Source organism: Corvus kubaryi, unplaced genomic scaffold (assembly GCF_017639235.1).
Source record: "Corvus kubaryi isolate FWS band 111438036 unplaced genomic scaffold, C.kubaryi_AGA036_p1.0 76, whole genome shotgun sequence".
Taxonomy (NCBI): domain Eukaryota; kingdom Metazoa; phylum Chordata; class Aves; order Passeriformes; family Corvidae; genus Corvus; species Corvus kubaryi.
The window spans coordinates 10,316,637-10,329,797 of NW_024582063.1; the positions used below are offsets into that span (position 1 = coordinate 10,316,637).

A 13,161-nucleotide genomic window follows, 5' to 3' on the forward strand; every position below is an offset into this window, starting at 1 on the left:
TGTCTCTACTGGGATCTGTGGAGAACAATTAACTACACAATCAGGTTCTGTACTAAGATGGATGGGTTAAAAGATACTTGAGAGCCTCAACTGATCACACCCCTCTAAAAAAGGATATAAAATATGTACATTAAATTAAGACTGAGGGTGTCTTCTTTAAATCATTTTATGATGCTGACAGTGCAAGGAAGAATCATTAGTAAAAGGACAACTGAAACAATTCAAAACAAGTATATTTGAAATGCAAAATCCAATTCAGTCAAAAATATACGTTAACAGAACAAAACTGAAAGCTGTCAGGAATATAAAAAAAAACCCTTTTCCCCTCCCCCTTTAAATTAAATATGCTGAAAACACATTAAAAAAATTTCTGCTCAAAACCAGTCAAACACCCAAGTGAAGTTTCAGGTAGTTCTTCTGGCAGTGGTGCAGTTTTTGATGGTTCAGCTAGGATTCAGGGTCTGTTAGAGGCACATAGATGATGGCTGCACAGCATAAACAATTTGCAGTTTTAAAATAAAGCTTTTTGCAAGGCAAGAGAAACAATTATTTCTTGCAAAATGTCACAAGTTAAAGAGGGGTTTTAGAAACCTAGAAGTGCTATGTATACTTTATGTATGGACAGTGGTCACTTCAGCACCACTAACAGGGCACTGGAAAGACATTGCATTCCACAGTGCTGCTACTTTTTTATTATTATTTAGCAGGAGTGAAGAGACTTAAATTATTCGGCACTTTATGCAAGATAACATGCAATTTTGGAATTGGAATATAGCACCTCATCTTTCTGTTTTGCTGACTCCCTCTGTCAACACCACACTCATGCAGTAGCAGAGTTCTGCAAATTAGGATCACAGCACAAGAAGCCTGTTGTCTGGTAAACTAGTGGGACATCCCTGAACACCTCTCCCCTGAAGCTTCAGATTGCAGAGGAACAATTAACCCAGCTTCTGTGAGGTTCATCAGCACTTGATGGATGCCTCCGAGTTGCTTACAGAAGCAGCACCCTTTCACATAACATTTACAGATTGTGAAGCTTTAGTATTTATACAAACTCCCTAAGTTTGTTAATCTTGGAACAATCAATATATTAGAAGAGCATTAGATGTTTATTAGAACACTTTTTTCCTTTAGACTTATCTCACTTGAAACAAAAGCCTAAAGCCAACTTACAGACTTAACCCGAACCAACAGAAACTGGCTCATCATTGCATCATAGCCTAAGATGCATCTCGGTCTGCTGCACTGTGCAGTTACAAACTCTTCCTTTAAATTAACCTTTTTTTCCCCCACTACCTCACAGCAGTACCGTCCTGCACTCCCCATAAGATACAGTGTACTCTTGTCAGCAACGGGAGAACCACAAAAATATGAAAAATTTGGTATTTGATCTTTTCATTCCAGTACAGTTTGTACGTCTTGCAGCAAATTCATATTCTGCCTGGGTGAGTGAAAACAGCACAACAGCTCTAACGGAGGCTCACTTTTGTTTGTGTATCAGTGGCCTTTGCCCCACCTTAATTATGTAAAACTCACAATGAGGTACTTCAGAGTTCGCAAATCCCACATACAGATTATAGCAGCAACTTGTGTAAGAACAGTAAACGCTATGACTGGTATTCTTCAACTAAGAAATCCAGCCATATACTATAATTAAAAATTTAAATACTGAATGGAATCACTTAACGGCATATCGGGGATTAAGTCCCATAGTTTGTGGATCAATGCGTTTACATCTCTTGCACAGCAGAGCTGCCTCCGCAGTCAGTCCCAGCAAGTGATTCTTTCCTGGTCGGGGATCAGACTCCAATTGGGCGAAGGCTTGTCAGTCGCCAGCCAGTCAAAGTCATCCACCAGGTTCCAGTTGTTACTGTTTCTGTCCAGCCCAGACGACTCGAAATCCCCCTCGATGCCAGGGTACCTCCAGGAGTAGGGCGCGAAGGAGAGCTGAGTGCAGGCCTCGATTACGGCCCGGCTGGTCACCTGCACGTAGACCCGGCAGTCGCGGGTGCGGTGGGTGCGGAGCTGCTGGCAGGCCACCGCCAGCAGGCAGTCGCTGCAGCCGTCCACCAGCACGGAGGTGGACACGGGCCCGCAGAGCACGGTGCAGCCGCGGCAGTCGCGCACCCGCAGTGTGTTGGGGTTGCCGCGGAGCCGCACCCGGCAGCCGCGCAGCTCCGACAGCAGCACGTCCCGCTGCAGCAGCTCCGCGGGGCCGAGCTCCAGCTCCTCGTCCTGGGCGCCGCTGAACCCGCACAGCGGCGGCCCGCCCGATTCGCCCTCGGCGAGACCGGGGCCGGGCGCGGCGGGGGCCGGCGGGGCGGGCTCGGTGGGGCGCGGGGCGCTGCCCGGGGCCGCTTCTTTCTTGAGAGTGCGGAAGGCGAATTTCTTCTTGGGCTGCAGCTGCTGCCGCCGCGCCGCCAGGTCCCCCTGCAGCCGCGCCACGGTCTCCTGCCCCTGCCGCACCTCGTAGGGCGCCAGGAACCGCACGCTGCCCGTCAGCAGCTTCTGCAGCGCCTGCAGGCGGGCGGCCGCCTCCTCCAGCGTCCCCGCTGCCAGCAGTGCCTCCACGGCCTCCCGCTCCCGGGCGAAGGCAGCCAGGAAGAACTCGCTCTGCTCCTCTTTCACTACCTGCGCCTCCTTCTTCTGCCGCTGCCGCTCGACGCCCTGCTGCCGCTCCGCTTCCCGCCGCTGCAGCCGCTCCGGCAGCACCACAGCGGAGGCGGCCAAGCCCGCGGCCACCTCAGGCTGTGAGGGAGCCGCCACGGCCGCTGAAGCTGCCTCTCCCGGCGCCGCCATCTTGCCGCTCGCCTCCCCTGCGGTCACTAAGCGGCGCGCCGATTGGCTGCCCGCAGCCCTGACTGCGTCGCCGCCGCCGATTGGCGGCGCGGGAGACGCGCGGCGGGGGAGGGCGGGAGGGCCGGAGGGAGGGGTCTCCCGCGGTCTTAAAGGGGCCGCCGCCTCGCCGCGGGATGGGGTGAGTGCTGGCGGCAGGTGCCGCGCTGGGCGGGTTATCCCGCTTCCCAAATTAGCGCCCGGGATATAAATAAGCTCCCGCCCCGCTCCCCCGCTGTGCCCGCGCGGAGCTGTCCGCTTTTTCCTGCTGCTCTACTTAACAGCCCCCGTACCTCGGGCCGCGCCCGTCTCCACCGACCCTGGGCGCAGGGCTCCCGCGGGCGGTGGGGCCGGGGCGGGCGAGGAAAGGGGCGGCTCGGTGCGGGGCCCGAGCGCGAGGCGGAGGGGTCGCAGTGCAGAGCTCCACCCGCCCTCCCGAGCGGGGCCGGGGCCGCCCCGAGCCGCCCCCATGTTGCCGAGGCGCCGGGCGGTCCCGGCCCCCTGCCCGGGTGGGGTCCCCTGGCAGCCTCACGCGGCCGGCGGCTTCGGGAGGCTCCGTAAACGCCGTGTTTTAGTAAACGTTCCCTGCTGCCTCCCTCTCCCGCAGTGAAGTGGCTGTGAAAAAGGCTGCTGAGCCTTGCAGGTAGCTGCAAAGGTGCTGCCAGGTGGATCGATGTCTTCCTAGGTGGTTATTTGGTTTCTGGAGTGTTTTGTTCCATAAGAGAGTTCGGTTCTTGAAGGAAAATGTGGGAGCAGTGCCAGTGGATTACTGTGCTCCAGAGGGAGGACTGTATGAGCAATCCACAGAGGCCTATATGGAAACATGGGAAGGAAGGCTTTTATAATTCTGAAATGTGTTTTAAGTAAATTTGCAGCGGGAACCAGAAATTAAGTACACTGGCTACAAAGTAAAAAAGTGACTGTCGTTGTGCTCTATTCATTTGAGAATTGTTTTTCTATTCATTGTATTTTAATTTGTGCAAAGAAAGTTAACACTAAGCACTCTTTTAGAAATGTGAAAACAAATTTAACTCCTGTTCATTTCTACAAATACCACCTCCTTTCCCTTGTCATTTCGATGTCAGTTGTAACAAATTAACACAGGACCTACGACTACCCATTGAAACAAAAAAGTGGTAAACCCAAAGTAGATAATCTGAATTATCCGTCCTCTGGTAATAGCATGAGTTTTTTGCCTAATGTTCCTGTTTGGAAGTATAAGATGTTATGCCCCTTAAAGATAGCATTTGAAAGTAGCTGTTTCCTGAGAAATGTGGTTTAATTTCTGTATTAGAAACGGTATAATGTTAGAACGTATGGAGTACCCAAACCTTATATGTGATAAAGTCAGTCCAGTTGGGATGACAGAGGAAAGGCAGTGAAATGCCTTTAACCCTTGCAATGTACAGAGGACTTGCACTAAAATAGAGAATATTCTTTCCTTAACAGTGTTAACATAAAAGCTAAGGGGATTGCAAGGGATTGTTATGTAACAGCAGCACTTTGGAGCAGGTTGGATGGACAGTGGGATAGGTGAAGTGTTTGATGCATTACAGCTCTTAACGCAGCATTACATCTGTTGCAACACTGGGATGTTCAGAATTTTGTTTCTGAAAAATCAGATTGAGTCTTAAAAATTAAAACCTCTTGGATTGTAGAAGAAGAGTGTGCTCAGTCATGAAAAAGGAAGGGTACTGAAATATTCTTGCTTGATATTTTTCCCTACCAGTGTGTTTAAATGATACATTTAGTAAGTCTTAGGCATTTTTTCTAATAAATAGTCAAATCCACTCCTGCAGTTATTGCAGCAATGTTTCATTAGGCAGGAATATGGTGCAATTAATTCTCCGGAAGACAAAAATCCTTATTTCCATGTTGTTGAAAGATGTGGTAGTTTAGTTTTAGCTAGCAGGCTCTTTTTGCCTTATGTTCCCATGAGTCTAGCTAATACAGGTGGTAACAGTGATGGAAGTGCTTATCCCATTCGTGAGAATATTGACAGAAAAAGGTTTTTGCTGTTTTTCATAGGCACAAATGTTCCTGGAGTATGGCTTTGGTATTGTTACACAGATGTGAGCCAGTAGATGAACTGCACTGGGTAAAAGAACTTTATATATGGAAGGATTGCAAGCAAACACTACTGTACACAGCACAGAATAAGTGCTAAATATTTTATGCTGTAGTATAATTACTGCTTATTATATCTGGACACTTAGAATGCTAGATATTCTGAATTGTTTTTTCTATAGGCAGCTGGAGGTTTAAATTAATGAGGACCAAATAACCTTTTGAATAGAAGCTTCTGGGAGAGACTGGAATATTTTTACCTTGCTAATGCATACAATTGTTTTTTTGGTTAAAAGCAAAAAAAATCCAGATGCAAGAAGGTGAAATATATGACCATAATGAAAAATGAAAAAGGGAGCTGTCAAATCTTCCAACTATTTCATCTTGATGTTCCAAAATTACTTTCCACACTTACAATTTGAGGTTTTGGTATAATTGATATTGGCATGTATATATATATATATAGATATACTTTTTTTTTTTTAGTGGTCATGCAAAGACTGACAATTTTCTTCCTGACTGCTGGCAGCCACTTCTATGTTTTGAGGCTGCTTAGTGTGCCAAACAGTAACCACTGGAATAAAATGTAAGCCTTCTAGCTCAGGCTTTGGACTCATTTGGGTAAGCTGCAACAAGTAGTTTGGCTGTTTGAGGGTATGAGAAAAAAGTAAGGTACATAATTCTCTGTGTTATACGTTTTTCCTGTTTCTCTCCTCTTGGATGTGCTTTCTTTCCTCTCTGGTTTGAAAGTAGATAGCAATCATTTCAGTAAGACCTTTTGCCATTGTTTGCACTGTACAGTGTAGTTTGTTTTATGTGAAGTTGCAGGTTGCACTTGTTTACTTTGATCCAGTGCTGTGAAACTCCAAAACATGAGCTCTGTGCATGCTTCCACATTTAAATCTGTGTCCCATGGTTATCAGTCATGAATGCTATCTACCTGAAATACTTCACACTGATTTGCTATAGCTCGACAGCATTACCTCACAGCCTTTTAAGTGAGATGTATTGTGTAGTTCAGCTGAAGGTTCAAGATCCTGTCTCGTTCCATCATTATTTTAAGAAGACTGGGCAGTAAAAGAGAGATCCACAGAGGCAGCTGGGTATTCAGCCTCATAATAATGGATTCTTACACCTGAGGTTCCTGTGCTTGTAAAAGTCAGGAACCTTATCGTTGTGGTGTGATCTCGAGATGCAGATTTGCAGTCTCTCAAGCAGAGGAAGGAAGGAAGGGAGTTATTGCTTATCATCAGTACGTATTCCCAACACTGATAACTCTTATTCCAAAGGGCGTAATGCGTGTATGTTGCACTGTCACACACACAAAATGCTATGTGTGTTTTCAAGAAAAGCAGCAGCCTCTGTGCCTTGCATGGAGCTCTTATCTGATAGATGTGATCTCTGCCTGTTAGATTGAGTTTCTGCAGAAGAGATTAGCAGAGCAACGTAATTACTTCTGGCTACAAAGTAGGTACTTCAGCGGCTTGTGCAACCAGCGTATTCTGCTGATGGTTTTAGTAAGGGCTCTTTGAACTCCTCTGGCACTGTGATCAGGCATTAAAGATGCAAGCCATATTATGATTCATTTAAGATACTGTAGGCTGCACATTTTTCACGGTGCAATGGGGCTTCATTAAAAGTGAATGCCGAGTTACTGTATCTCGGTTCCTTTGGAAAAAAGAAATTCTTTGAACATTACGTTTGGCATACTGATTGTTTCTTGAAAAGCTTTGGTTTGCACTAAAATGTTGTGCTTAATATATTTGGCCATATGGAAAACCAGGACAATGTAAAATACATGTTTTTTTAAATCACTAATTACAGAGTTAAAACTATGAAACTTATTTGGTGCAACTTAATTGCTGTGAGTAATGCAAAAGCTTTGAAATGTAATCCTTAGGAATGCTTAAGATACTAATTATATTCCAACCAGTCAAGGTGCACTTGTTTTGAAACTAGTCTGAGCTGGTCCCTTCTGAGAACCTGGTATTTCCAGTGCCAAAGGTGGAGAAACAGATTAAGTTCTATGAAAACGAGTTATCTTTCAAAACCAGGGACAGACTTCAAAGCATAACATTTTATGACAAGAGGTACTTCCAGGTTAACAAAGCAAGGCAAAATAAGTTAAACACAAGAGCTCAAGAGCAGAAACTCACTTAGGTTTGGTCCAGGCCTAGCTGCTGACTGCTATATAGAATCCTAACTTGCTAACTGACTGTAGTTAAATTCTGAAGAACTGGTATGTAAGCTAGAGATACTGCTTTATGGACTCTTCCTTTGAGGCAATTGTTCTATTAATTATGGAGTTTGAGAGATTTTTTTCATTGCCTTGCTTTATACTTCAGATAGTTTTACAATTTTTTTTTTAATGCATTTCAGAAAACTATGGTTATTGGACTAGCCAGTTCAATGGACCACCTAGGTTCAATAGCATATCAAAGTTTTCTGTTTTGGAATTGTTAATCTTACTTGCAAATATATTCCATTTATCTTTCTCAGTAATTTAAATTGAATTAACTCCAAGTCATATCCAAGTTTTCCTATTAGCTCTCCTGTAGTATACTCCCTCGTGGATAAAACTATACTTGTATTCTTTTTACCATTTATTCATCAAAAAAGTCTGTCAGCTATCATTTTGAAGGAGGGTTCCCTCCTCCTATAATTAGCATTTGTTCTTCAGTCTAAATCTGAGAATAAATTCCATTCATATTGATACACTTTCTAGTGATAACATGAAAACTTCTTTTACAGCAGTCTTCATTCATATCCAAATCTTACCCAGTTGGTTTCATAGTAGGGACTCAGAAATGCCCAAGTAAAACTATTCTGTCTCAAAAGTCGTGACTTAGGTGATGCTTTATTAATAATGTCCCTTCTGTTCCTCCATTTTGTCTTGTCCTTATACAAGTATAGCTTAGCATGTCTTTGTTTCTTTCAAGAAAACAAATGCTTTTGGTATAATTTATTATTCTACTGTATTTCTATATCCCTGTATCACCTAATTTCATGTTTTAGGCCTCCATTTTTTGCTTAAATTCCTCCTATTATTTGTTTGTTTTTTTTTTAACATCTTCCAGAACACCTCAGTTGTATTAGGAATGGTTCTTTTGTTAGTTTCATTGCCTGGCTGCTGTTTTTAATTACTACTACATTTTAGAAAACCCCCAAACCCTTGTGTCCATCTATTCATTAATATACTCCTCTGTGTTTCTGTATCCTTACTTACCTGATTTTTCTCCCATTCATCTGTGCTAGCCAAATTAACGATGAATATCATAGAAGGTTGTCCCAATTCCTGCCATCATTTTTAGTTTAAACTCTTCTATAAATTTTGGCAGTGTTAGTTGTGGAAGATGACTTCTCCATTATTTCTGTAGTAAAGTTCTGTCTCTAGAGGTGAGTTGTTTTTTATTTTTTTTTTCTGATACATTTCTGTGGCTGAGTATCTTAAGATTATTCTAACTTGGAAGTGAGAGCTATTAATATTTCAAACTTAATTCCTCTTTTTAAGGTACTCTAAGCTGAAGAATATGAGACTATATTTAAATAACCTAGAGAATGATATAGTTATTCTTGATCTGTTCCAGTAATAATTTTGAATTGCCATTTGTTTCAATGGGACCTCCAGTCACCATGTTTTCTTTGGCTCTACTTAATTGTCTGCTGTATGTCAGATCCCCATCTCAGAGAAGCACAGTTCTCCAAAATCTGCTCTTTAGAGTCATCACAGACCAGCCCTGTTGGCCATCACACCATCTCCAGTCATAGAAACCTGTCTGTCTTCTGGTATTGGTGTAAATCTCTTGTTCTGAGCTTCACTCTTCATTACCTCCTCTTACTACCTACGTCCTTACCAATCACCCCTTAAGATACCCTTGGTTAGGTAGTCCTGTCTTTGGTATGATGATTGATAACTGGAGTCATACAGCTTTACAAATTACATCATGCAGTTATGACCCAGGTTTTGTAAGTACTGTTTTGTGTAAGGAAGGCATGGTATCAAGCTGAATGTTGTGATGTTTAGGTAATTTTTACTGGTGAGTCATCAAAATAGTGGTGCCAATTATTCAAAATTTGGTGGTTAGTATGGATATTGAACTAACTTTTTCATGTGTTATGTTACGTTTATATTCCATGTTAAATCCTTGTCTGCCTTCATTCCACTGTATTTGCATGCCCTACTACTAGAGGTAGACCTCTGCCTCTCTATTGCTTGTGCCCTTTAATGATGACGTATTTGTTTCTGTACCTTCAAGCTTAGTAATTTGTTCTTATTTAAATAATTAATTAATAAAGCAGTGTGTAGAGGGATAAAAGGTGTGAGAAACATGTTAATGAATGGAGAGAGAAAGAAGCATGGGAGGAAGAAGTGCCATCAATAGATCAATAGAGCTGAAGGATTTGGTCTGAGGAAGCAAGGCTGCAGTGGAGTAAATGGCATTCTTTTCCATCCAATATATCTCTGAAAGGATGCAGTGAGTTGAGGTTACAAACCATCTATTCATGCAAGAATCTTGGGATGGCTGTGGAATTAATTCCTTTAATGCACTAGCTTAGTCCTTAAATTCTTCATTATGAATCTACTGCTGCTTTATCTTCTTTTGGGGTACTAATTTATGATTGCACAAGAATTGGAATGTATGTGATGCAGACCTGGAAAAAGGGGCCGATTATCAACAAAGTGACTTAATGTAGGAGAAACCTGGAGACAGAATGAATGCGGGTGTTTCGTACCCCCTTATTTTCTCCCTCTCAATATCTAAGCATAGTTTTCAGTTCTTCACAGTCCGTCATTTCAGGGCGATGTATCAGACACTCCAAATGTCACTCGGTGTCTTTGCACACCTATGAGAGTGGTATTTGTTAAACAGCATGGTCACAGTTTGACAGCTGGTGTCAAAATACAGCCAAGTAGTTTGTTGTGTGATGGCTGCACATGATGTTCCCAGTAGCTGTTTTTACACCAGTGTCTGTCTTCTAAAGATTTACCTCATTCCTTTTGACACTGGTCTTGCCTTCCTTCTCGTGCTTATTTCCCCTTGCTCCTTATAAAGCTGCTGCAGGAAAATGTATTAATGTGATTGTGAAAGCTCAAGAAAGACAGCAACTGATTATGCATTGTACATAATTTGGAGAATAGGACTCTGGTTGAAGATGACAGCTCTGAGCAGGTGACCTTGAGGTAGAAGAATGCTGACATGCAAGGGTCTTTTGTATTAATGTAAGGCAGTGAGAAGAGGGGTAACCTTCTGGGGCAATGACACCCAGTTCTGAAACACCACATGATGCTCTTAAAAAAGCATGAGTACCTGCCAGCAAAAAGCAGTAGTTCTTTAAAACATGGTCTGGAAAATTCTGTAGTACACCTGAAAGTGGTAACATTACAGCTGTTGACTGCGTTCAGACCTCTTATTATTGAAGGTAACATTAAGTGCATACTTCAGTATGACCTATACAGTTACATCCAACCCTTGATTTTTTTTGGTAACCATTTCTACCTGAGCCAGGTTTTTTTGGAAACAAATGTGTGTAGATGTGAAGAAATCTAGTTGCTGCAGGGTGCTTCATTGTATAGATGATGTTAGCTCTCCTTCCCTTTTTGTACTGTACCTGCTTAGTAATGCTATTGTCAATGCTGCTTTGAAACATCCTTCAGGGAAAGTTAGTTAGGGCACCATCATGGAAAATTTATGTAGGATTCCTTGTATTTCTTATGATAACAGACTCCATTCAAAATCATTTGTCTTCCTTTCTCCAGTTCCTTCTTTGTATCATATTGCCTACTTCCTATTTGTGGTTTCTGTAGGGCTGGGAGAGTGATAATACACTGATCAAATGTTCTGCCTTGTAACCTCTGAAGCAAAGTTCCTTCCTGTTAAGCAAATCAGAAGAATGCTGGTGGTATCCCTCCATACAAGTTGAGCAATATTCTCTAAAGCCAGTGATGCTGAGTAGGCTTGAATTCAGGGCAGAGTTTGGCCTTGAAGCATTTGCTGAAGTTAGGAACCTTGAAGTTTGGCCTTTTGGATTTTCTAATGCTGGTGTCAGGAGTCAGGCTGGTGTCAGGTGTCTGGTGTCAGGCTTACAGCTCTTCCAGAGCTCTTTGGCGTGTGGTGTTTCCGTCCATGCTGTGGCTGTTGGGGTCCTTGCTGTACTCATGAGAAGGGCAGTTAATATTATATATAATATAATGTTATATATTATATATCTTTAATAACACACTGCCATGTGTGGGTTCAGTCTGGGCTACACAAAGGATCTGCTGGACTCCTGCAAAGGCTTGTTTGCTTGGGCCCAACCCTCCCACTTAGGGATGATTTGAAACTTCACCTCAGTTTTCTACTGTGGGCATGCATGTAAACAAGGTTTGTAGAAGAGTCTTAGCTTGGGGGAAAAAAAAAGTTTGGAATTGGTTGATTACTTAAAAAAATAATATAACAAGATTCAAATTGAAAAGCAATGCTGAGGTTTTTCTTCGTACAAGATAAGGAATCAGGCCAACTTCTTTGAGAAGGTCCACTTAGTACGCTGTCCATAACCATTTTGATTGTATTTAAAAACCAAAACCTTTTTAGGAGTTTGAGCTGTGTAAACTAATAAAGAAGGATGTGCTACTAAATAAAGTCTTCAAATCCTCGTCTCTAAGGAGTAACTTAACAAAGTTACTTAGGAATAAAATAGAAAAGCCCTTGGGAATTACCATTACTAGCAAAATAAAGGTCTTAAAGAGTTTTTTTGTTGTTGTTTTGAAAGCATTACTATACATATCTGCATGCTAAGAATCTGTTTTCAATCAAAATGTGTTTTTTTTTTTTTAAATAAACCAGGCTTCTCTGAATTATCTGCAAAAATAATTAATTTTTTAGAATTATTTAAATTACGTTCAGTGAATGAATGAAATGAATACTGTAAGCTGGGTTCATTTTCTATAATGAAAAAGCTTTGAATAAAGTTATTAATGCTTTTAGCACAAGTGAACTGTAGAATAGCATCAATGAACTCTCAGTGCTATAACCTTTGACTTCAAATTAACATTTTTAGGTTACCCAAAACTTTTTTAAGTAGTTGAAATTAATGTAATTTGTTTCCAGCAAGGCTGATAAGAATACATCTAAAAATACTTAAAATTTTGTAGCTTGTCAGGGGATCAAATCTTATCTTTTTCAAGGTGACCTCGCATTTATTTTTCTGGGGAGCCCCCTGGTCTTGCATTTATTTTTCTGGGAATCCCCTCCCTCCCACAAAGCTTATAGTGGCTTACAGCTTTAATATGAAGGAAATCAACCAAATTGTTGACATTAACAGGATAAAAACTTTAGTTTATTTTCCTGTAACCCCTAACACACCCCAACTTTTAACCTAAAGCAAACAGCTCGCGCTAGGTAGCCGGACCTACGGCTTTCTCAAAAGCAACCCCCCCCCCCCCCCCAACAAAAAAAAAAAAACAGGAGCTAAAGTTTTTAAAGGGCCTGGCTGTAAAAACGCGGAGCGAGGATCGCGCTGGGGCTGGGGACTCATCATGCCAGGGCGGCGGTGCGTGTGCCCGGGCGCCGGTCTGCGGCGTTGTGTCCCGGCGGAGCTGCGCGGCCGTGCCGTGCCGGGCCCGGCGGTGCGGTGCCGGTGGCGGTGCGGGCGCGGAGCGGAGCCGAGCGGAGCCGCGCTCTCCTCTCGCTCGCTTTCTCTTTCCCCCTCTCTCGCTCGCTCCCTCTCCCGCTCGCTCTCCCCCCTCCCTCCCTCGCTCTCTCGCTCTCCCTCTCTCTCTCCTACACTGCCAGCCCCTGATGTGATGGCGAAGAAACCCCGTTGACAAGGCACTGCTTTTTCATGACGGTGAGTTTCCCTTTGAGTGTATTATAATTTTGTGATAAAAATTTCAAGGAAAAAAAAAAACACACAACCTCCTTCCTCCCTTCCTTCGGGGAGGGAAAAGAGAGGGGGGAAATCTATCTCCAGACAGACAGAAAAGAAAGAGGAGCAAATTAACAACCAGGAGTTGCCAAAACCAGGATATTAGGTTTCAGCCCAGAGAGCTATTGGCTCTGGGGCTATGTATATAAATATATATCTAGAGAGAGAGCGAGCGAGAGGGGAGACGAGGAGGAAGAAGAGGGATATTTTGTGGGTGGCTGTTGTTTGGGCAGATGTGGATTCACATGGAAATGAACTATATATATTAATTTTTTTTTTCCGCGAGGCTGGTGGTGGTGGCTGCTGAGGGCACTTAAAAAAAAAGTTGTTTCTTAAAATAAAGGCGCGGGG

At 43.1% G+C, this 13,161-nt stretch overlaps 2 protein-coding genes across 5 annotated transcripts in view; one reads left to right on the forward strand and one right to left on the reverse strand.

The window, feature by feature from the left end:
• Positions 1–215: 215 nt before the first annotated feature.
• TBCC (tubulin folding cofactor C) lies at positions 216–2,851 on the reverse strand. The gene has a single exon (XM_042051551.1). It carries the CDS (start codon positions 2,797–2,799, stop codon positions 1,765–1,767), a length of 1,035 nt encoding a protein of 344 aa, XP_041907485.1. The 5' UTR covers positions 2,800–2,851; the 3' UTR covers positions 216–1,764.
• A 98-nt stretch (positions 2,852–2,949) lies between these two features.
• Positions 2,950–13,161, forward strand: part of BICRAL (BRD4 interacting chromatin remodeling complex associated protein like) — a 46,201-nt gene continuing 35,989 nt past the window's right edge. For 3 of the 4 annotated variants that reach the window (XM_042051544.1, XM_042051542.1, XM_042051549.1), the window contains exon 1: positions 12,512–12,732. The gene's annotated coding sequence lies outside the window, so the exon portion shown is untranslated. Of the gene's footprint in view, positions 2,978–12,511; positions 12,733–13,161 lie in introns of those variants that run through there. The other variant, XM_042051547.1, reaches the window with a different exon arrangement.

Bases quoted from the DNA above. Each gene is read 5' to 3' on its own strand.
- TBCC (XM_042051551.1), bottom strand. From the start codon at position 2,799: ATGGCGGCGCCGGGAGAGGCAGCTTCAGCGGCCGTGGCGGCTCCCTCA.